Source organism: Ceratotherium simum, chromosome 2, assembly GCF_057802395.1.
Source record: "Ceratotherium simum simum isolate JZ-2026a chromosome 2, ASM5780239v1, whole genome shotgun sequence".
NCBI classification, from domain to species: domain Eukaryota; kingdom Metazoa; phylum Chordata; class Mammalia; order Perissodactyla; family Rhinocerotidae; genus Ceratotherium; species Ceratotherium simum.
In genome coordinates this window covers 88,007,850-88,033,590 of record NC_141901.1, presented here as the reverse complement: position 1 = coordinate 88,033,590, position 25,741 = coordinate 88,007,850, and the positions used below count along the sequence as shown (strand labels likewise).

The following is a 25,741-nucleotide window of genomic DNA, read 5'->3' as shown; positions in this document are numbered from 1 at the left end:
ATTCAGTATATAAAGTATATTTCAGTTATCTAGACTATTCATTTAAATAGTCTGTCACATATACCATTTTGGATAAGTGGGGATTTTTCATATTTTGTTTTACGCTACCTCATGCAACATTTAATTTTGTTTCTCATTCTTTCTTGCACATCAGAATAAGTAGAATAACACAAATTCCTAGGCCCCACGGCATACAGAGCTTCTCTCTGCAGCTATGTGCCCAGATGATCATAATGCCCACCAAGGGAAGCTGGAAACCACTGCAACTGATATCTCCTCCTCTACCTACTTAAAAGCTTGCTTACCAAATGCTACCAATTTTAAATATGACCATTAAAGAGGAATCCAAGCACTCTTGTTCCTTTTAGACTTCGATAATTTTACCACTACTTTGTGATAAGTGCATACAAATTGTATATTATCAAGTTCAAATAATATAATATTCAAAAGGTAAATTTAGTTGAAGTACAGCAACACATTCGAGAAAGCATCAGCGCTTCAATTACAAAGAAGTTCTGCAGTAAAAAGAAATCAGTATCATTGTCAGTAAACCTTTCATTAGTTTCTGTCTACTGAAGTACCAATTTTAAAATTACCATACATTTTTAATCACAGTGTAAAAACCATGTTTTTATAAAATACAATGCACATCAATTAGAAGTCTCATCTTTGTTCACAACTTTTTCCATTTAAAAACAATTGGTGGCAAATACTTGAAGGGGAATCACATGAGGTTATAATTAACAAATATCTAAATTAAACATTGAAAAGTGAAAAATTTTTATTCTGTTTACTTCTATTTCAAATGGATATATAATAAATATTTATTTATTTATTTATTTATTTTTTTTAGATTTTATTTATTTTTTATTTTTTCCCCCCAAAGCCCCAGTAGATAGTTGTATGTCATAGCTGCACATCCTTCTAGTTGCTGTATGTGGGACTCGGCCTCAGGATGGACGGAGAAGTGGTGCCTCGATGCGCACCCGGGATCCGAACCCGGGGCACCAGCATCGCAGCGCGCGCACTTAACCACCAAGCCACAGGGCCGGCCCATAATAAATATTTAAAAGAAATTTTCAAGGAAATGTTTTGCTAACTGTGTCAATGACCTCTAGACATCATATTCATTCACCAGAATTTTAGATATTAGGAATATACATATATTATTATTTTAAGTAAAAAGTGTATTAAAATATAATATTGGGGGGCCAGTCTGGTGGCATAGCGGTTAAGTTTGTGTGCTCTGCTTCAGTGGCCCGAAGTTCACATCCCAGGTGCGGACCTGTGCACCACTTATCAAGCTGTGCTGTGGCAGGCATCCCACATGTAAAGTGGAGGAAGATGGGCACAGATGTTAGCCCACGGCCAATCTTCCTCAGCAAAAGAGGAGGATTGGCAACAGATGTTAGCTCAGGGCTAATCTTCACCAAAAAATAAAAGATGTTATATAAAATATTGGGTTTGATGGTCTCTGTTACAGTAAGTTATTTTGTAAGCATTAGTTATAACATTATTAAATAAATGGAAGTCTGGACAGTGGACTCCAGAATTATCACAAAAGCTACTAAGATTCTGCATATAAAATAAAATGATTAAAAAAGGAGAAAAATTAAGCTTTATTTTTACAAAAATCTAACTGCAAGATTTATTGTTAGTAATATATTACATCTACTGTTGTTGCAACCTATTTTTAGTTTAGAATGTCTATAATATATTTAAGCCCATCAAAAATATAGCAATTATATTTTTAAAATATTTTTTTATTTGGCCAATAGATTTATTGAGTCAATCCTGTCTTGATGAAGACTTGCCATGATTTTACATCGCAGAGAAGATGTACTTTAAAACTTAAAGAGAGATGTTCTAGTAGAACAGTCAGAACATTATATATCTCCTGGCAAATGAAAACAGAATCTAGTTGGTTTATAAGTTAATAAAAATAACCTTGATTTTTGAAATATTATATTTTTGTGGTATATTCCACATTTTCAAATGACATAAGTCATTTGGAACAAGGAATCAACATTCACGTTTAATCAAGACATCTTATTTTTTCCCCCTTTAAATGTATTTGATTTCTAAAACTTAGAAGACTGTATATTTTTGCAAAAAAAAAAAGCTTTTGTGAAAACAACAGTTTTCAACTTTTATTTTTATTCTACACTTGTAGAGTGTAAAATCATAAATTTGAAAAAATTAAAGGGTGCTGAGCCGGAAGATGGATATAAAACAATCAAAACATCCAGAAAAACATCTGCACAGAAATCACAACTTCTTAATAAGAAAAATTTAGCATAGTCAATATTTGTTTATTCTAACCTAAACAACCTTGTTTGGCAAACAGATTTTGAATATTCTAAAGTTGGGTCATCAATATACTTCTATTAAGTAGACTTACTGATTAAAATTTAGTTATTGACTCTCAATTTATATTCTTCACCACTTGACCTCTCTCCCCCCCAACCCCCAAAAAAACTCATGCTACTATTGGGACAGGTATAGTATGATTTTGCTACCTGGACAGTCCATTTAAAATAATCTACAAAAAACTAAGGGAGTTACAGAAAATCAAAGATAAAGAAAAATTCCTGAAAGAAGCCAAAAGAAAAAAATACCTTTCCTACAGAAGAAGAAAGACAAGAATTACATCTGACTTCTCCTCAGAAATCATGCAAGTAAGAAGCGAGTGGAGTAAAATATCTAAAGTGTTGAGAGAAAAAAAACCCATCAACCTAGAATTCTGTACCCTGTGAAATTATCCTTCAGAGTGAAGAAGAAATAAAGACTTTCTCAGGGCAAACAAATACTGAGGGAATTTGTTGCCAGTCAGTCTGCCTTGTAAGAAATGTTAAAAGAAGTTCTTTAGAGAATAGGAATATAATATAGTTCAAAGTGCAGATCTACATAAAACAAGGAAGACCAATGAGAAAGAAATAAGTGTAGGTAAAATAAAAATCTTTTATTTTTCTTATTCTTAATTGATCTAACAGATAACAGTTTTCAAGATGCTAATAGCAAACAGTGTATGCAATTATCTATGCTTATGTATATACCATATATATGAACATTTACATATAAGTAAAGTTAAACACAGCAATTATATTAGGGACAGAAGGAAGAAATTAGGATTATTTTCTTATTATATGTTATTTACACTACGTGGGAAGGGGTACAGTGCTATTTGAAAATAGAATTGAATTAGCTGTAAACGTATATTGCATACTTTAGGACAATCACTAAAAAAGTAAAATAACTATAACCAGTATGTTAAGAAAGAGAGAAAACAGGGGCCGGCCCGGTGGCGCAAGCGGTTAAGTGCGCGCGCTCCGCTGCGGCGGCCCGGGGTTCGCTGCTTCGGATCCCGGGCGCGCACCGACGCACTGCTTGGCAAGCCATGCTGTGGCGGCGTCCCATATAAAGTGGAGGAAGATGGGCACAGATGTTAGCCCAGGGCCGTCTTCCTCAGCAAAAAAAGAGGAGGATTGGCGGATGTTAGCACAGGGCTGATCTCCTCACAAAAAAAAAAAAAAAAAAAAAGAGAGAAAACAGAATCATATACAATGCTCAATTAAAACCACAAAAGTCAGAAAAAAGAGTAGAAGACAAAAAGAGGAACAAAGAATAATGGCAATAAATAGAAAACAGTAATTAATATAACAGATATTAATGCAACTATATGAATAATCATTATGAATGTCAATGGTCCAAATGCACAAATTGAAAGATACTGTCAGAGGAGATTAAAAAAATACCCAACTCTATATTTTCTTAAAGAAACCCACTTTAAATACAGATAAATATAAATTAAAGTAAAGTGATGGAGAGAGATATACCATGCCAACACTAATCAAAAGAAAGGAGTAGCTATATTAACTTCAGACAGAGCCGACCTCAATGCAAGGAAAGTTATCAGGGATAAAAATGGCATTACATAATCATAATGGAGTCATTTCTCGAAGAAGACGTACCAATCAATAAAGTTTATGCATCTAATAACAGAGGGTGAAACTATGTAAAGTAAAACTGATAGAACTATAAGTAGAAACAGATGAATCCATTATCAGAGTTGGAGGCTTCAACATCTCTCTATCAGAAATGGACAGATCTAGCAGACAGAAAATCAGTAAGGATGTAGTTGAACTCAACAACACCATCAATCAACTGGATATAATTGACATCTATAGACTACTTCATCCAACAGCAGCAGAAGATACATTCATCAAAAGCTCACATGAAATAAGCCACCAACATAGACTACATTCTGGGCCATAAAACATACCTTAACAAACATAAAGGACGAGAACTCATACAATGCCTTCTCCAGATCACAATGGAATTAAACTAGACATTAATAACAGAAAGACAGCTGAACAACCCCAAAATATTTAGAGATTAAACAACACATTGCTTTTTCTTTCTTTCTTTCTTTCTTTTTTTGAGGAAGATTGGCCCTGTGCTAACATCTGTTGCCGATCTTCCTCTCTTTCTTTTTTCTCCCCTAAGGCCCGGTATATAGTTGTATATCATAGTTGTGGAGTTGTAGCTCTTCTATGTGGGATGCCGCCTAAGCATGGCTTGATGAGCGGTGAGTAGGTCCACTCCCAGGATCCGAACCGGCGAACCCTGGGCCACGGAAGCAGAATGTGCAAACTTAACCACTATACCACTGGGTCGGCCCCAACAACACATTTATAAATAACACATGAGCCAAAGAAGATCTCAAGAGAAATTAAAAACTATTTTAAACTAAATGAAAATAAAAATACAACTTATCAAAACTTGTGGGATGCAGCAAAAGTGATGCTTAGAAGGAAATTTATAGCACTGAATGCATATATTACAAAAGAAGAAAGATCTAAAAGCAATACTCAAACTTCAACCTCAGGAAACTAAAAAAAGAAGAGTAAATTAAATCCAAAGTAAGCAGAAGAAAAGATATAATAAGAATTACAGCAGAAATCAAGGAAGGAAATTTAAGGAAGAAATTATACCAATTCTCTAAAATCTCTCTCAGAGGATAGAAGCAAAGGGAATACGTCCTAACTCATTCTATGAGGACAGGATTATCATAATACTAAGGCCAGAAAAACACAACACAAGAAAGGAAAACTACAGACCAATAGTTCTCATGAAAACAGAAGCAAAAATCCTCAAAAAATTTTAGTAAATTGAATCCAACAACGCATATAAAGAATCATACCTACCACCAAGTGGGGTTTATCCCCGGTACACAAGACTGTTTCAACATCCAAAACCAATTAATGTAATCCATCACATCAACAAGCTAAAAAAGAAAAATCACATGATCATATCAATACACGCAGAAAAAGCATCTGACAAAATCCAACATCCATTCATGACAAAAACACTCAGTAAACTAGGAATAGAGGACAACTTCTTCAACTTGATAAAGAATATCTACAAAAATTTACAGCTAACATCATACCTAATGGTAAGAAACAACTAGGTTTCCCACTAACATGAGGTCCACGGCAAGGATGTCCCCTCTCAACACTGCTTTTCAACATTATACCAGAAGTCCTAGCTAACGCAATAAGACAACAAATGGAAATAAAAATGTACAGATTGGGAAAGAAGAAATAAAACCATCTTTATTCACAGATGACAGGATTGTCTATGTAGAAAATCCAAAAGAATTGACAAAAAAACTGCTAGAACTAATAAGTGATTACAGCAAGGTTGCAGATACAAGGTTAATACATAAAAATCAATCACTTTCCTATATACAAGCAATGAACAAGTTAAAAACACAATATTATTTACATTAGCACCTCCGAAAATGAAATATTTAGGTATAAATGTAATAAATACGTCCAAGAACTAAAGGAGGAAAACAACAAAATACAGATGAGCAAAATCAAAGAACTAAATAAATGGAGAGATACTTAAGGTTCATGGAAAGGAAGACTCAATATTGTCAAGATGTCAGTTCTTCCCAATTGGATCTATAGATTCAATGTAATCTCAATCAAAATCTCAGCAAATTATTTAAATGATATTGACAAACAGATTCTAAAGTTTATATGCAGAGGCAAAAGATCCACAATATCTAATTCAATATTGAAGGAGAAGAACAAAGTTGGAGGAATGACACTACCCAACTTCAATACTTACTATTAAGCTACAGTAGTCAAGACAGTGTAGTATTATCAAAAGAACGGAAAGATAGATCAGTGGAACAGAATATAGAGCACAGAAATAAACATACACGAATATAGTTAACTGATCTTTGACAAAGGAACAAAGGCAATACAATGGAGCAAAGACAGACTTTCAAAAAATGGTGCTGAACAACTGGAGGTCCATATGCAAAAAAAAAAATCAATCTAGATACAGACTTTACACCTTCAGGAAAATAATTCAAAATGGATCTATGACCTAAATGTAAAACACAAAACTATAAAAATCCTAGAAGATAACCTAGGAGAAAACCTAGATGACCTTAGGTATGATGATGACTTTTTTAGATAGAACACCAAAAGCATAATCCAAGAAAAGAATATTTTACAACCTGGACTTCAGTAAAATTAAAGACACACGCTCTGCAAAAGGTAACATCAAACAAATGAGAGGAAAAGTCACAGACTAAGAGAAAATATTCACAAAAGAAACATTTGATAAAGGACTATTATACAAAGAACTCTTAAAATTCAACAAGAAAATGAATGATCAGATTTAAAAATGGGCCAAAAACTTTAATGGACACTTCTCCAAAGAAGATATACAGATGGCAAAGAAGCACATAAAAGTTGCTCCTCATCATATGTCATCAGGGAAATACAAATGAAAACAATGAGATACCACTACGCACCTATTAGAATGGCCAAAATCTTGAACACTGACAACACCAACTGCTGGTGAGGATGTGGAGCAACAGGAACTCTCATTTATTGCTGGTAGGAATGCAAAATGGCACAGCCACTTTGGAAGACAATTTTGAAATTTCTTATAAAACTAAACATACTCTTACCATAAGATCCAATAATTGCACTCTTTGGTATTTACCCAAAGGAGTTGAATACTTATTTCCAAAAAAACACCTACACATGGACATTTATAGCAGCTTTATTCATAATCGCCAAAGCTAGGAAGCAACCCAGATGTCCTTCAGCAGGTGAATGAATAAACTGTGGCACATCCAGACAATGGAATATTACTCAGCACTAAAAAAAAAAAATTAGCTATCAAGCCATGGAAAGACATGGTGTAACCTTAAATGCATATTACTAAGTGAAAGAAATCAATCTGAAAAGGCTACATACTGTATGACTCCAACTACATGACATTCTGGAAAAAGTAAAACTATGGAGATAGTAAAAAGATCAGCAGTTGCAGGCTTTAGAGCAAAGAGATAAACAGGCAGAGCACAGAGGATTTTTAGGGCAGTGAAACTATCCTGAATAATACTATAATGATGTACACATGTTGTTATACTTTGTCCACACCCATAGAGTATACAACACCAAGAGTGAACCCTAAGGTAAACCATGGACTTTGCTTACGATGCATCAATTTAGGTTTACCAATTGTAACAAATGTACCTCTCTGGTGGGGCAATGTTGATAAGAGGGAAGGTTATGCATGTGTGGGTATATAAACGGTGGTATATTGGAAATCTCTGTACCTTCTTCTCAATTTTGCTGTGAACCTTAAACTGCTCTAAAAAATAAAGTCTTTTAAAAAAACAAAACTAAAGACGAAAGTAAAATGGAAGTTCAAGGGGATAAAAATTTTCCTTGGTCCTCCAGAAAGGTGAGAGAGGGTGAGAGTTCCTTCAATAGGGTACAGCGGGAAAGAAAATAGTGAATAAACAAGTTGAGCACAGGCTTCCTGAGTAAATAAATTGAAATAAAGGGAACAGTAAAAAGATTTTTGCTCTACACCGCTTGTCAGGAAGAGTAGGGGGAGGAACAGCGGTTAAACAGAGAGATGAAGCACAAGGAATGGAAAAGATCAGAGCCCTCGCATGAACTGACCAACCCACGCACCACGAGCTCCACGGTCCGTGATCCAGGATCCTCTTCATTTGGCTTCAGCTTCTTTTTATGAAGAAGGAAAAAGACTCGAATGTGAACAAAAAAATTTTTTAAAGTGCTTCTCTATAATTTTCACACAACAGTCATAGTTCTGCCTATAGTAATCAAAACAACCTAACTGGCATTAACTGTAAATGGGCATAAGGCATGTTATTGGGGTGACAGAAATGTTATAAACCTGGATTGTGGTGATGGTTGCACAACTTAGTAAATTTACTAAAAATCATCAAATTGTTCACTTAGAACAGGTGAAGTTAATGGTATATAAAGTAAACCTCAATAAAGTTCTATTAAAAAAATCTCTCTCACTCTTCTTTATGGCACTTCTTCAGATACTCTCTACTCTCCTCCCACAGAAAAAAAAGGCCATATACCTCCACAGAATATCATTTTTCAACTTATTATAGTTCAATTCCTCTGACATCCCTTTTAAAATGTGGAATCCAAGATTAAACACACATTTCCATTGTGTTTTACTTGGACAGAATTAATGGGTTTACTACTTAACTGTATTGGCATATTTTATTCTGGTTACTGTAGCTTATGACTGTTTAAACAACCATATCACACTGTTTGATTATATTAAACATAAATAAAATCCCTATACTTTTTTACCCCCTACAATCAACCGCCAAGGAAATTTACTCCCACTCACATAGTATACAATATTTTTTCACTTTTTACTTAAAATTATTATTAGTGAAAATTTGAGAAAAACAGAAAAGAGGGAAGAAGAAGAAAAACCATAGCTGATAATGTGGTATATTTACTTTCAGTACACTTTATGTGAGTAATGTAATCATATCAGGAAAAAATAACATCCATGTCCATGGCCATCCTTCCCAGGTCCAAAAAATGCTATATTTAATATTCTATTACATCACCCTGTTTTAGTCCCCTCACAGTTCTTATCACTATCACAATTTTCTTATTATTTTGTTACTTTTTCATTGTTTGCATTACCTCATTAGTACGTACAGGCTCTATTGACCTGAGCTTATTATTTTGTTACTTTTTCATTGTTTGCATTACCTCATTAGTACGTACAGGCTCTATTGACCTGAGCTTATTATTTTGTTACTTTTTCATTGTTTGCATTACCTCATTAGTACGTACAGGCTCTATTGACCTGAGCTTACAGGCTCTATTGACCTTTCTTCCCTTGAGACCTCATGTAGTTCCAAAGTTTAAAAAATTAATTCCATCTGTATGCTGACAACTCCCCAAATTATATCTCTAGCTCAGACCTCTCTCATGAACTCCAGGGTCCTATGTACAATGCACACAGACACATACACAAACTTCCATTACAGCACTACATGCATATACATCTGTTTATCCTTCATGTCCAAAACCAAATTCTGGACTCTTCCCTACTACCCCACCAACACTCCCCATCCAGAGCCTTTCCCATCTCAACTGATGGCCTCTCTAACCTTTATGCAGTCATCCTCGACTCCTCCTTCTATCACATTCCACAGCCATTCCATTAGCAAATCATATTGATTGTGCCTTCAAAAAAATATATCCAGAATCTAATCAGCTTCTCATCATCCCCACTGTTACAACCCTGGCCAAGCCTTCCCCAACCCTCACCTGTATTACTGCAGTAACCTCCAAACAAGTCTCCCTGCTTCTTCTACCCTTGCCCCATCCTCCACTACAATCTCTTTTCACATTTCTGAGTGATCCTTTTACATGTATGGCAAGTCACATCAAAACCCTGCAATGGCTTTGTTTCCCTCAGTAAAAAACAAAGTTCTTTCTTTGGGCCTTTGTCACCTCTCTGACCTTCTCTCTTGCTACTTTCCTGTTTGCTCACCCTCACCTCACTCAAGTCTTTCGTATTTTCTAAATGTTCTTAACAAGAATGTTTTGTTTCTACTAACAGGAAACTTTTAAACGACAGAACTATGAAAGAGCAATCTCTCTTTTTACTCAAACGCTTTCTCTCTAAGTACAGAATAAAATAACCAGATCAAGTCTTCAGAAGAAAAAAACTAAGTTAAGTTCACGGTTAGAGCGTTAGGGCCTTAAATGCCTATGTTCCTGATGAAGCCTTCAAGGAAGCCAGGCTTCTCAAAGAAATCACACTGTACGGTGTGGTAGAATGATTTCTGGGTTTGAGATTGAAATATCTTGCTTAAATCTTCTCTCTACTACTTACTAATCGTGAGACCTTGACCAAGTCACTATTCTCTCGGATTCATAGCTCTCTTATGAGTAAAGATGAACATATGAATCTGTAAAACGCACTATACACTCGGTGCGTTACAAGAGAAATACCTGTAGATACCTACCAAAAACACATCTAATAAGGCTGACTTATTGCCAGGAATGTTATTGAAAGTTCTAGATTAATCTGTATATACAAAAGGACGCCAGAGAACCAACGAAAATATCACAAGTGTTAAGGGCCTGGTTGCAGACTGAATTTTATACAACTTCCAAAAAGACTCGGAACTGACAACTGAGAGAGGTGGAGAGACTCACTCCCTAGGAACTGCAAGGGCCAAGAAGCCACAAACACAAAGTTCCTGAAGAGAACACAGGTTTTGAAGTGTTCAGACTGCGGATCTGGATCTGGTGGGGGCAGACGGCTCCAGATGACGACGCCGGGGGAGGAGATAACTGTCAAGGGGTCCTTGGGAACTGGACCTGGATGAAACAAACCCCGAGTCGGAAAGGACGCATCGCCTTCGGAGAGAAAGCTGGAAGTTAGCTTGTAGTTGCGTCTTCTCCTGGGCGGGTCAGTTCTAGCAATTTTGTCGCCTAACCTGAACCACTCACCGGGTCAACCGGGCTGCAAGGCCCTATGAGTTGGGGACAAGCGGCCCAGACTCGGCACAGTCCGAAAAGTCGCTAGGTAGCCATGGGCTCCGGAGACCGTTGCTAGAGTAACGGGACACGGCGCCGAGCTCACCCCATCATGGCTTTCCTTGGGCAGGCCCAAGAGCTCCGGGGGCGTGGCTACGCGCGTGACGCACGCAGGGGGCGGGACAAGGCGAAACCGGACCAAGGGACGAGCTACGTTCCAGGGCGCATGCGCGCTGCGCTGGGCGGCGGGATACCTGGAAGTCTTCAGCCAGCCTCGGGAAAGGTGGCGCTATGGCTGCTGGAAGTGCAGCTGCCGGCGTATGCCTGCGGGAAGCCACCCAGCGAAAGTTGCAGAGGTTTTCAGAGCTGAGAGGTATCAGAGGAGGAACCCCAGCTCTCTCCGGCAGTGGGCAGGGCGGGTGCTTTACGGGCCGGGAAATTTGCTGGACTCACTTCCTGTTTGCTTCTCACCTGCCCGCCCCGGACGCTAGCTAATAATTCCTCTTGAGTTTCTTATTCTCCGTCCCTACCTTTCTTTACATTATGCTTGTTACTTTCTTTCACTTTGTTCCTAGTAGAATATATATCATAATAAAATAAGGAAGAAGAAAAAAATTATTAAGCTGACTAGCGAAGCTATAAAACATTATATATTTGGTGAGCTCATTAACAAAAGTTATTTTAAATAAATCTGAAAGATCTAAAGCATAGTGTTTTGGCCCTTACAAATCTGATTTTAGCCTTCTCCCACCCCCTTGCCTACTTCACCAGTTTGTTCCATAATGTGAACGCTTACTGAGTAAAAACAAAACATGGAAGAATTAGGGATTGAAAATTAAAAGGGGGAAGTTTGTTTCAAAATGTTTTTTTAAGAAAAGTCTATGCCACTTGTCATTTCCTATAGAATTGTCTAATAAAATTAGTTATATTTTTGATCAAGTTACTGCTTTAAAAGGACAGAAAATAATACATGAAGGACAGTAAAATGTTTAAGACTATTAAATTCTAGGTGACACGTCCTGTTTGTTAACCAATAAAAGCCCGTATTCATCTTGTTTATGAATAAAGAGCTTCCAGCTGTCCGCCATAAGTTCAGTCTGTCTTTTCATGAGTTCGTCAGTGAGTTGGGAACTTTTCTGTTGTCCAGAATTTTATGTCATACTCCCATAGCCTTTGTAAACTTTCAGGGCTCATCTTAAGGTAATAAAAAATAAAGTACATTTATAAACAGCAACATTGTAGGAATGGATCCTTGGTTTGAATCTTTTAGCCAAGAAACACTAAGTGGTCCTGATATATGAAAATTGATTTTCAAAGCTGAAGATTCATTTATTTGTTCCTTTGTCTCCTTATTTAAGAATTAAGGTAATAATCTTTGGCAAGTCAAAAGTACTGCTCTTAAAAAAAGTTATATCTTTCACAATATCTAAATAAATGAGACTGTACACCACAAATGAAGCAAGTAATCTAAAAGAGAAAAAAAAAGTAGACTTTGTGAACAATCCTCATTAGAACTATTTTGAATCATACTAATTGGCCACTATTCATTCTCTAATTCTCAAAAGCAGAAGATACATTTATGAAGATGATAATATTACCTCTTTTCTTTTCTTTCCAAATAGGTAAACCTGTAACAGCTAGATAATTATAATATTTATCATTTCCTTGCTTTTTCCACATAGGCAAACCTGTGGCAGCTGGAGAATTCTGGGACATTGTTGCAATAACAGCAGCTGATGAAAAACAGGAACTTGCTTATAAGCAACAACTGTCAAAAAAGCTGAAAAAAAAGGAGTTACCCCTTGGAGTTCAATATCATGTTTTTGTTGATCCTGCTGGAGCAAAAATTGGTATGCATTTATGGTTAGATTTATATCCTAGGTTCTGGACAGAATAATCACTGAAGAAAAATTTACTATGGCTTAGAGTTTATAAGCTGTATATCTTTTCACCCATAGTCTTTACAAACTTTAGAATTTTAATGTAAATTCACTGTTTTTTCAGAAAGATAAAAGGCGTGGGCTGGCCCCATGGCTTAGCAGTTAAGTGCTCTCGCTCTGCTACTGGCAGCCTGGGTTAGGATCCCCGGGCGCGCACCAACGCACCGCTTCTCCACCGCTTCTCTGGCCGTGCTGAGGCCGCGTCCCACATACAGCAATTGGAAGGATGTGCAACTATGACATACAACTATCTACTGGGGCTTTGGGGGGGAAAAAAAGGGGGAGAATTGGCAATAGATGTTAGCTCAGAGCCAGTCTTCCTCAGCAAAAAGAGGATTAGCATGGATGTTAGCTCAGGGCTGATCTTCCTCACAAAAAAAAAAAGATAAAAGGCGTAGTAACTGTTCTTACACATTGTGACTTACCATGAAAAATGTTGTTATTTAAAAGAGGATTTTATTAGTTTTAATAAAATTTACTCAGATGGTGAATATTCCTTTGGACCTTATCTGTAGGCCTCTTAAGATCCCTCCTCACACCACAGTTTCTTCAGAAATTTACATGAAGAATGCAAATCAAGAAAAAGATATATAATTGGCCTTTTGGGACCGCAATTCAGAATGCAAAAGAGCACAGTCTAATGACTTAAGTATCACAGATATTAACTTTAAAATTTTTGTTTAGGTCAGCTTTGCCTTTTGACCCTCCGTAACAAATACAAATACATGCTGTTTTTCTCAGGGCCATTTTCCATGTGATACTTAAAGGTGAAGCCCCTTGATACCAGAGATAGGGTGTATATATCTGACACTGGCATTGTTCTAATTAGCCAATGTTGTTTTAATCCTCAGAATTATGCAGTCACTATTTTAATTATCCTCTTTAATATATAGAAGAGAATCTGAGGCACAGAAAGTTAACTTGCCCATGGTAACTAGTGTTACACTGAAGATGTTTTTTAGGAAACCAGGTTTTAAAAACTTATTAGAAAGGAAATCTAATTTGCGTATTTGATTAGGTAATGGGAGAAATATTTAAATGGTTTTTGCAATTTGTAACTCAAGTGAATGTCTTTACTTACAGTCTTCTAGTGTTGCAGGTTGCCTAATTTATCATTTCTTCTGTTTTATAAGTACTATTTCAGATAGATTAGCTCATTGTTTATTACTGAGGGCTGATCTCTAGGTTTCATTACTAGTTGTTTGTTTATTTATTTAATTGCTATGAAATGTGTATTTAATTTGATTCTTTTGCCCATACCTTTGCTCTCTGCCTAGTTAATTGTAGCAAAAAGCCATATCCTCAAAGTTATAAGACCTAAATTTACCGTAATTACAAAGTTTTAGTAGGTTTCTATGAAATAAATTTTATTTTTTAACTTTATTTTTAAGGAAATGGAGGATCAACACTTTGTGCCCTTCAAAGTTTGGAAAAGCTATATGGAGATAAATGGAATTCTTTTACCATCTTGTTAATTCACTCTGGTAAAGTTACACTTTACTAATTTACATTTTCTTTTCAGTATTTTACCTTTGATATCTTAGGGACTTTTTTTTCCCTTGCAAATACTTTCCTCTCTCTTTTTTTTAATCTTTGAAGTTATTCTGCTTTGAAAACAAATATTTCATGCTTCTCTTGATATTTTAGGTTGTAAGCAGCATAATGTTTTTCACAAAATTTATCCTTAAAATTGTAGATCACATACATCATCATCTTTTCATGGATATTGTTTTTGGTATAAATATAGGAAGTTATTTTCCTAAGACAGAGCTCATCAAAATATGAACATTTCTCGGTAGTGCTTTAGAAGGGATTCTTATTTCCCTTCTAAAGGGGAGAGGCTCGTTTAGCGCTCTGATTACCAGCCTTTTGCCAAAACCTTGTATCGTGCATTTTTATCTGATTATTGGTGATCAAAGTCTACAATCTTTAAAAGAATTTAAAAACAAAAAAAAAGGTGGTGACAAAACATAGAGTTGACAAGCAAGTGTGTAAAACATTTTAAAGCAGAAAAGTAAAGAAATAATCTTAGAATAAAGGATAGTTTTTTAAATTGGATAAACGTATTGTATGAAAATTTTGGTTGTATGAAAACTTCTGCTATTTTTCTCTGTATACTGGGGGCTGATGAAAACTTTGTCACGAACTGGTACCAGGCCAGGACAGGTTATTTGAGAACGACTCATCTATGTGGCTTCCAAGGCGCTTTCCATTTCTTCTGATTCTTATACAGAACAATGATTCCTTGTAGAGATGATATCAAGTAAAACATCCAAGTTCTGATTTTAAGACTAACTAAAAAAGTAAAAAAATTCAAATTTATAGTTTTATTCCAGAACAAGTAGTAGTATTACCAATTTAGTGAAAATTAAATTAGACACCAGAAGATACATAGTTAGAAATAGGTAATTCTTATAATGTTAAACTTCACTATTAGCTAGTCTTTGGAAAAGGAAAAAGTAGAAAGTAACCATTAGCTTTCATTTGTTGGACAATGTACTATGTGCCAAATGCTTTACAGGTATAATTGATCTCATAAAACATGATAAAGCAAAGTATTAGTCTACATTTGCTGATTTGGAGTAAATCCAAAGGTAAACAACTACGAAGTGGTGAACCAGAGTTTGAACCCATTTTTGTCTGGCTCTACTATGTAATGCTGCCTCTCACTATAATTAGTTAATATAAAAATGATGTTAGCTGTTTAACGTGTTTAAGAGAACACACTTTTCAAGGAATTAAGAAGACACAAGGCTCATCTTAGAGGGAAAAAGCCTGTTTAAACAAGTATAAATTTTTAAATACTTTTAAATAAATGCATCTTTACTTCCTTTTAGTGTATGTAATAATTTGAGGGAAAGATACTACATCTGGAAATTACTGTTTAATAGATAATTTTGGAATTGGTATATTAGTTATTTGTGACTTTTTTTTCCCCTGTGAAGTGGATTCTTAATGGAGGGGTTTAAACACGGTTGAAATTTATTGTTTCATATGTAGATATGAGATCATGTTTTAGCCCGTGGTCCTTTTTACTAGTTTTGTAGTTGATTCAAAACAATTCACAGGCCCTAAAGTATATTAGAATTCTTTTCCAACTAGAATCTTTAAAACTGCATTATGTGAAATGGCTACAGGAGAATTGCTCTGTGAATTTGTACTCTGGAATTTATTAATCTTTCCTGAGTTACAGTAATGCATTGTATGTATTAAATATCTTTAGAGACATTTTGAGTTGTAACTGATGCCCCTGGGTTTTTAAAATCTTGTAAACAATCTTACAAACATTTTAAAACAGTTATTTTGTTTAATTTCGTAGGTGGCTACAGTCAACGCCTTCCAAATGCAAGTGCTCTGGGGAAAATTTTCACTGCCTTACCTTTTGGTAACCCCGTCTATCAGATGTTAGAATTAAAACTCGCCATGTACATTGATTTCCCCTCACATATGAATCCTGGGATTCTGGTTACCTGTGCAGATGATATTGAACTTTATAGTATTGGAGAATCTGAGTTTATTAGGTTTGACAAACCTGGCTTTACTGCTTTAGCTCATCCTTCTAGTTTAACTGTAGGTACTACACATGGAGTTTTTGTTTTAGAACCTTGTAATGGTGTAGAATATAGAGACCTTGAATACAGACGTTGCCATCGTTTCCTTCATAAGCCCAGTATAGAAAAGATGCATCAATTTGATGCTGTGTGTAGACCTGGAAATTTTTCTCAACAGGACTTTGTGAGGGGTGATACTCCCTCTCTTAAATTAGACCCTGAGTATGTCTACACAGACAGCCTATTTTACATGGATCATAAATCAGCGAAAAAGTTACTGGGTTTTTATGAAAGAATAGGCACGCTGAACTGTGAAATAGATGCCTATGGAGACTTTCTGCAGGCTTTGGGACCTGGAGCAACTGTGGAGTACACCAGAAACACATCAAATGTCACTAAAGAAGAGTCAGAGCTGGTAGATATGAGGCAGAGAATATTTCATCTTCTTAAAGGAACATCACTAAATGTTGTTGTTCTTAATAACTCCAAATTTTATCACATTGGAACAACTGAAGAATATTTGTTTCATTTTGCTTCAGATAGCAGTTTGAAGTCAGAGCTTGGCTTACAGTCCATAGCCTTTAGCATCTTTCTAGCAGTACCAGAATGCTCTGGTAACACATCCTGTATCATTCAAAGTATCCTGGATTCAAGATGTTCTGTGGCGCCTGGCTCAGTTGTGGAGTATTCCAGATTGGGGCCTGATGTTTCAGTCGGGGAAAACTGCATTGTTAGTGGTTCTTATATCATAGCAACAGCTGTCCTGCCTGCATATTCTTTTGTGTGTTCCTTAAGCTTGAAGATGAATGGACACTTAGAGTATTCAACTATGGCATTTGGAGTGCAAGACAACTTGAAAAAGAATGTTAAAACATTGTCAGATATAAAATTACTTCAATTCTTTGGGGTCTGTTTTCTGTCATGCTTAGATATTTGGAATCTGAAAGTTACAGAGGAACTGTTCTCAGGAAACAAAACATGTTTGAGTTTGTGGAATGCTCGTATTTTCCCAGTTTGTTCTTCTTTGAGTGATTCGGTTACAACATCCCTAAAGATGTTAAATGCTGTGCAGAACAAGTCAACATTCAGCCTGAATAACTATAAGCTATTGTCCATTGAAGAAATGCTTGTCTACAAAGATGTAGAAGACATGATAACTTACAGGGAGCAAATTTTTCTAGAAATTACTGCGAATAGAAAACAGTCTGGTTTAGAGACATCTTAAATGTTGTATACTTTGCCTTTCTGTTTTTTTTGTGTGTGTGTGAGTAAGACTAGCCCTGAGCTAACATCCGATGCCAATCCTCCTCTTTTTTTTTTGCTGAGGAAGACTTGCCCTGGGCTAACACCCATGCCCATCTTCCTCCACTTTACATGGGACGCCGCCACAGCATGGCTTAGCAAGCCGTGCATCGGTGCGCGCCCGGGATCTGAACCGGCGAACCCCGGGCTGCCGCAGTGGAGCGTGCACACTTAACCACTTGCGCCGCTGGGCCGGCCCCGCTACTTTGCCTTTCTTGATTGAGCAAGATTGCAGATATAGAAGTTTTCTGTAGACATTTGTTTGTTTCATTGAAATGAATTAAGAAAAATATATTAACATAATTGCTGTAGCACTACATAAATAACACAAATACACATAAGATATTTTTTGATGAAAATTAATATTTCAAGTCTAAGTTCAGAAAAAGAAATGGATGTTTATCACTATTTTTAATTTTTCTTTTAATAAAGGTGGATTTATGGAGCATTGTTTTCTTCACATAATACTATAGTAGTTTTAAAGGTAATCTTTTAAACATACCTTTAGAGTTTTTCCATCTTCTTTTGGGCTTTGGTTCCAATAAAGCTCTAAATTATTGGCAGGTCTCTCCTCAAACGTCATAGTCCTAGTCTGATGAATTAATAAAAATGGCATACTATAGGGTCTTCAGAGCACTGTACGAATACTGTAGAAATACTTTTTTGGAGACAGATCCATAGCTGACAAATTCAGATTAAATCAATGCTTAAAATACCGTGATTATCTTAATTGATAAATAACTAGATAACAAACGGCTCTGAAATTGATGATAAAAATTTATCTTATTTATTGATCTCATCAAAATGAAACAAAAAGGGTGTATATGTTATTTTGTCCTTATAAACTTAAACATGTTTGTATATTTTAAATCTTTTCCCTAAAGTTCCATCCACAGGAAAACACACACACACACACAAAACTCAAGTATCTGTGTGAGGAAGATGTTAGGAATAATTGGGATTCACTATAATCATATAAGTTCACTTTGGACATTACTCTCATCCTCTCTTATTAATCCCATTAATAGAACTGTTAAATTACCAGATGGACTGATTTTACTTTCCATTTCCTATCTTCTGTCCATGCACTGGTGATGATGCTGAGAAGCAATAAATGGCCAAAAGGTACACAGCAGGAAGGAGCCAGAAGAATAGAAGGACTGAGAAAATACACAGATGATAAACAGCTTCAAGAAAATAAAAATTGGCTGGAATCCCAAGTTATATGTTCCTATTTTGGTAAAAGCATGTGAAATGTCTTCATATCGAAGTCTAATAACAGAAAAGGTATATCCGTTTTGTGGTTTAACATGAATAAATAGAAATAAGAACTGGTCTTTGCCACTTTTATTTATGTATTAACATATCAATATGAAAGTAATTGGAAAACCAGAAGTAACTTGTCTGCAACCCTCAATTATAATATTTGTGTGTGTGTGTTCTTTTTTTCAAGGTTCTTCCCAAGGAGAAAATAGAGATATATGGTAGCTATTGTTTAGCATTTACTGATTTACTTGCAGACCTTTCAGAGGATATGTGTTTGTTGTTCATTAAATGTTCAATACTGTATTTCATATAATCTAAAGTGCCATCAATTATTAAGAATCACCATTATTTTATGTTCCACTGAAAAAGAGAAAACACTACCAATAAAATATGCTGCAATGCTTTCTTTGTTACTTGAAGTTTTTATATTTATTTATTGGAGATCTCTTTTAAATGCAGTTAAATATAGATTTTTATTGTTTAACCCTCTTGCATATACATATAAAGGAACAAAAAAGTGAAATATTGAGGTATAGTTAAGACTATACCTTATGTATAATGAAAACTTCACATTCAGAACCAAACTCTTCTGAAGCACTTTTCAACTCAAAAGTTGTTGATATCCATGTATTTCCATCCAGTACCATCTTATGTGCTATCTGTTGTATTGGTATCTGCATTTCCTAAGAGTGCCGTCACTGCACCACTGTCTGGATTTTCCTCCAACCTGTCGACACCAGATACCTGTTCTGCAAGTTTTGATGCTAATGCTTTGCTTTTGACAAAATTCGGTTTCATTTTTGCCTCAGCTCAATCACAAGTCTCTAGAAGATAGGTGGCTTCTATTCAAAGTCGGTAGGAAGTTTTTGACAAATTGGCAGCCACCATTTTAATCATACTCTTGCTCAATTATGGATTCTGGCTGCTTTGAAACGTTATCTGTACCAAAGAATTTGACAGTGTCTCTTGCCTTGAGATGCATTGCTTGGTGCGTAGTACCACACATGTCCCACCAGCAGTGTACCTAACTCAGCCGAAGTGATAATCACATGCATGTGTAAGTAAGAAATTGAAAATTTCCTCTTGACATATCATTTTTATTTTATAAAATCACAGCCCTTAAATCATATACTCTCAAAGTTTGTAAAGGTCTGCTATTATTTGCAATTAAGTGTATTCCATAAATTTATTGATGAGTTAATAATTAAGTGACCAAGCAGAGCATGGGAAAAATTCCAACATTTGGTATTAATCTCCTACTTTAGGCATTTATTCTCCATACTAAGCAAAACAGAAATAAGGAGTGTGTATCAATGTATACTAAGTTGAAATAGAACTTCCAAAATTCAAGTAATTTGCTGAAAGTCACAAAAACTTGATGGTATGAATCCAGAATTAATTCCTATGACCTGTGGTAATCCATTAATTTTCTGAGGCTAAGCAATACTTCCCGTGTTATATAAAGATTACCAAATTCAGCATAGAGCCAAAATCAAAACTTTGCTGCAAAATGTACATATGGCTGTCACATACAGCTGGTAACTGGTGTATTACACAAAATCAGGGATGCCGTTCACATACACCATGATGTCCTCTGAACTTGAGCAACTTAGAGGCCCAGAATTTAGGCACCTTGATGTAGTCTCGCAGAATTAAGATGGAAAGAAAAAGCTAAAAAAAAAAAATTATTGATTTGTTCAAAACTGTCTGGGGCCAGCCCGGTTGTGCAAGCGGTTAAGTGCGCGTGCTCCGCTGCGGCGGCCCGGGGTTTGCCGGTTCGGATCCCGGGCACGCACTGACACACTGCTTGGCAAGCCATGCTGTGGCGGCGTCCCATATAAAGTGGAGGAAGATGGGCATGGATGTTAGCCCACGGCCAGTCTTCCTCAGCAAAAAAAAAAAGAGGAGGATTGGCAGATGTTAGCACAAGGCTGATCTCACCAAAAAAAAAAAAGTCTGAGGCCAGCCCGGTGGCGCAAGCGGTTAGGTGTGCACGCTCTGCTGCGACGCCCCAGGGTTCGCCTGTTCGGATCCCGGGGGCGCACTGACGCACTGCCTGGCAAGCCATGCTGTGGCGGCATCCCATATAAAGTGGAGGAAGATGGGCATGGATGTTAGCCCACGGCCAGTCTTCCTCAGCAAAAAGAGGAGGATTGGCAGATGTTAGCTCAGGGCTGATCTTCCTCACAAAAAAAAAAAACTGTCCAAAGGATTTTCAGATGCTCTTTTTGTTCTTGTTTAGCTAAACAAAATACAAGTCTTTATGTCAAGAACTAAATTATTAAAGGAAAAAAAGACCTTTTTATTTATTTATTTATTTAGGTGAGGAAAACTAGCCTTGAGCTAACATTCAGTGCCAATCCTCTTCTTGTTGCTGAGGAAGACTAGCCCTGGGCTAACGTCCATGCCCATCTTCCTCTACTTTATATGGGACACTGCCACAGCATGGCTTGACAAGCGGTGCATCGGTGCGCCCCCGGGATCCGAACCTGCAAAGCCCAGGCGGCTGCTGCAATGGAACGCAAGCACTTAACCGCTGTGCCACCGGACTTGCCCCAAGACCTTTTTAAATTTACTTGAAACGTACCTTCTTTAATTCACTTAGTGCAGGAGAAATAATTGAAACAACCATTAGCTGCTTAGTTTAACTTAAATCTTTTGTGCCTCTAAAATTTTGTTTAGACAAAGCCAATTTCTATTGAGGTTGAGGAACACAACTTTTGTTTATACTTAGTGGAATTGTACTATTAATATTCCTTGTATGAACTTCGTCAGAGGTTACTGCACATTCTCCTTCCCTCCAATACCAGTGTGCTAAGCTCCATATAACATCCTAGTGTTCTCATGCTCCCTTTTGTCTATATTCACAGAAATTTCTGATTAGTTTCTTTTGTTGTTGTTTTTTGTTTTTATGAGGGGCAAATTACGCCAATCTCTGCTATCTACATGAGCCACAACAAACCAAACTTACCACATCATTCAAACTTGCCAGTTTGGCTGTAGTCTAGGAGACCACAATTTTGGGTCAAGTTAAAAATTGGAATAAAGGGATAATGAAAGTCGCCAATTCCCTACTGGATTAACATTTGCAAGAACAGGAGGTGAAGGAAGAAGATGGCTGTGAATTAGTCACTAGTATCATCTGCCTTTAAAGTGGCTTGATTATTGACTTTTGTGTCTAAAGATGTTCATCCCAAAGGCATTATTGCCCATGCAAGTAAATGATTGAAACTAACAGACTTAATGTTTCCTTCTGGGCTGGTTGGACAAATAGTCTATCTTTTGAAGCCTCTGGCTGCAGGAATCTAGTAGCCTTCCAAAGTATAAAATTCAACATTGAAACAGAGCAATTCATCTCTGATTGCTGCAGACTGGTGTAATCCGTCTGCCACTGTCGTTTCCTACTTCTCTGTGCAGAATTATATTCCTTCAATTGTACTTCAATGCATCACTGAAACAATCTAAACTCTAATGTCTATATTCTTTGGGCATTGTTTTATGGTGTGTTACCGATCTGCTTGTTGAATCTCCAACCTCCTTAAAGGCTCTTAAAATCTTTGCTGCAACCAACACTTTGTGGTTAAGTAATGTGAATGATTTCTTTAATTTCTTTTCTTTACTAGTATCCACTCTTTTCTCTCTGCAGAACATTTAGATGGTTCAAGTTAGTTTTCATTTACCGCTTCATTGTAGGAGAGTATCGCTTTGCCCAGAAAAGAATTAAAGCATTTACATCTTGAGGCAAAAATCTTTTAAAACACAAGTCTGGAAATCAAGTAAGTGTTCATTTCATTTGCAGGTTGAGAAATGTGGCACTACTCAATGAAGTTTTACATGATTGGTTTCTTTCCTATTATTTTTAGCCTTGGGGTTTGAGAAAGTAAATTATATCCACCAATATGCTGTTCTTCAGAGAAGTTTCAAACATTTTTAATAAAATCGATAATTAGAAAACTTTTACTACACAAATAATTATGATCATACAAGTGGTTCAAGTGCAGATTTTAAATGTACAGGCACACTGACAAGGTCATAAATTAACTTATAAAATTCACTACTTATATATCACTGTGATCAATTTTTAATGAAATTTAATAAGAAAGATCATCACTCATTATAATCGGTTAAAAGTTAGTAGAGTTTCTAATTAACCATTATCCAGTCAAATCAAAAGCTGTCCATGGAAGGTAGCCTGTGAGAAGGAAGAGAGGAGGTTAGAGTTTTACAGAAATTCTGTTTTAGTTGTTACAACTGCTGATGTTTAGATACAAAAGAAATGTTTGCTAAGAGTTCAGTAGAGAAGGAGCAAGTCACAAAATTATCCATGTTTCATGTATCTGTAATCTATCTACATATCTCTGGACTACAAACAAGCTATAATTTCCTAAAACATAAAAATAAAGAAATAAGCAACAACAAAAACAAAACTTTTAGCCATATTATTTCATCATCATACAGTCTACTTTATGTTTTATTTACAATGGTTTTGAATTTGTCTCTATAATATACTCAACACTGAATTCTAGATTTGTATATGTACCTTCCTGCTTCATATCTCTCCCTCACTGAAAAAAAGATCCAGTAAGCATCCTCTATTTAGAGAGTTCTTATCTTCCCTCTATCAATCCTGATGATCTTTTCCGTCTAGATAAATATCCCAGTTATCCACCAAATAGATCAAAGCAAAAACCTAGAAGTCATCCATGACTCCTCACACACTTTCCCTCATCCTTGTCGTCCAATTCGTCAGTAAGTGCAGTCTACACATTGGAAACATAACCAAAATCCATCCACTTCTCTCAACCCTTATTCAAGCTACCAGCCACTGTTAACTAGGCTAATGCAATATAACACCCTTTTATGTGCAGTAATAAACTGTCATCTGATTTTCATAGTTGTGCATGAAGGCAAAGTTGCTGGGAGACTGCAAAAGAAAGATATTTTATAAGATTGACGTTGAGTTGTATTGGGCATTGAGAGGAAAAGGAATACTGTGGCCATGTCAGCCTTGCTTCACTTATTTGATCTGTGTTTATATCTCATTTTGCTCCCCTGAAGACTGCCTTTTAGGATGACAATTCATACTACTTTCTAACATTCTAACACTTCTTTTTCTGTGAAGTTTTGCTTGGTGATATTCTGCAATCTCAGAATATCACATTATTTCTGTAAACATCAAATATTACATTGTTTTCTATCTTTTCCAGATTTATATGTAATCAGATGTCAGCTGGAATTTTGCCTCCCCTTTAGATATAGGCAACATTAGCCCAGCCTCCATTCTAAGCCCCATAGATGTCCAGAACTTCTCCCAAATATCTGTGAATTCCTGGAGAGCATATATTTTCACAATTGCCTTAGGTTTTAAGCTTCCATTTCTGGTGATTTAGTTCTGTTTGGGCTTGCATATGATTTTCTCACAATTCTATGAGTTGATTGCCTATTTTTCACTATGTGATTCATTGTGAGTCTCAGACTTTTCCTCTTTCCCATACTTACCGCTTCACCCCGTGCCCTCTGGAAAAAAAAGCTGTTCTCACACAAGTTGTGTGTGTTTAGCAAACTCCTCTGAATAATTGCAGCTATGGAGGGAGGTGGTAGGAGGAATGAGAAGGATGTATATCAGACCAATGAAAACACCAAATTGAATAATACCTATTCTTGTTCTTCGAAGTGGTTTGGCATCTTTATCACCAAGAATTTCTTCACTAGCTGTTCTATTGAATTTAAAATTATCTCTTTGACAACTCTCTGTCTCTTCCCCAACCAATCTCTTCTCCCTCATTATATATATACACAAGTCCTCTAGATTATCTCTAGGCACTTGAATCCTTCTCATTCTAATAGGTTGCCCATCATTGCTCCCTCCAGACCATATTCCAAACACTAGGCTGATCTTCCCATACCCAGACACATCAGGCTACTTAACAGAACCTAAGGGCCTTTCATTACCAAGATCCACTTCCATTAGAAGGCTTTACAGATACAAAAAGACATTTCTCTTTGTTCTACAGATGCTTTCTTTGAAAGTTGGGCATAAGGGAAACTAATACAACCAAAAAGTGTCTGTGTTATTAGTGACTGACTGGCCACATATCGTTACCACAACCCTTTTCTAAGGGATAGCCTCTGCTGCGTATTATTGGATGACAATTCTTGTGATTTATGGGAGAAGGCTGAACTTAAAGGGTGCTATGAATAAGAGTTTTCATCCATAACAACTAAGATAGCTTACTTTTATCAACTGAGCTTGAGGCATCTTATTGCCTGCTCTCCTGATATCAGAATGTTCCATAAGGCTCTGTAATCTTGTCTCTGTCTTTGCTGCAGTATTCTAGTGACTCCAGAGAAGCTACAACTTCTGAAATGGGTCCTAGGAATACACTGTATTATTCCTGAGGTTGCCCCCTCAAATGAGCATATATTTTGAGTTTTCTAAAATACCATCATTTAGCAATAAGGCCATTGAAATGTGATGATTTCTTTGTAACTTTACATTTGTATGAACAAGGACACCATTCCAGCAATTCTCTCTTCCCTCGTTTGTATCAACAGTTTTCTCTCTCTACTGAATCACGCTCGGCAGTAGACAAATATGCTGTTATTTTTCTAATTGAAAAAAAAGAATTCTTTCCTGACTCCACCTCCTTCAGCTATTACTTAATTTCTCTCCTTCCTTTACACTAAAATTCCTGGAATAAATTATCTGCACTTCCATCCTCCAATCCCTTTTCTCCCATTCACTCTTCAACCCAGTTCAATCAGTCTTTACCCTCTACCCTCACTCCACTGAACTTGTTCTTCT

General features: G+C 36.3%; 2 protein-coding genes across 3 annotated transcripts in view; one reads left to right on the top strand and one right to left on the bottom strand.

Annotated features, from left to right (window-relative positions):
• The window catches only part of LRRIQ3 (leucine rich repeats and IQ motif containing 3), a 182,879-nt gene extending 171,901 nt beyond the window's left edge, over nucleotides 1-10,978 (bottom strand). Inside the window, exon 1 of the mRNA XM_014788273.2 lies at nucleotides 10,851-10,978. The gene's annotated coding sequence lies outside the window, so the exon portion shown is untranslated. The remainder of the gene's footprint in view (nucleotides 1-10,850) is intronic.
• A 159-nt stretch (nucleotides 10,979-11,137) lies between these two features.
• The window catches only part of LOC101397933 (serine/threonine-protein kinase TNNI3K), a 300,070-nt gene continuing 285,466 nt past the window's right edge, over nucleotides 11,138-25,741 (top strand). The window contains exons 1-4 of one of the 2 annotated variants that reach the window (XM_087448988.1): nucleotides 11,138-11,250; nucleotides 12,560-12,727; nucleotides 14,209-14,301; nucleotides 16,137-19,338. In XM_087448988.1, the coding sequence (XP_087305114.1) occupies nucleotides 11,169-11,250; nucleotides 12,560-12,727; nucleotides 14,209-14,301; nucleotides 16,137-17,593 (1,800 nt within the window). In that variant the 5' untranslated portion in view covers nucleotides 11,138-11,168 and the 3' untranslated portion in view covers nucleotides 17,594-19,338. Of the gene's footprint in view, nucleotides 11,251-12,559; nucleotides 12,728-14,208; nucleotides 14,302-16,136; nucleotides 19,339-25,741 lie in introns of those variants that run through there. The other variant, XM_087448972.1, reaches the window with a different exon arrangement.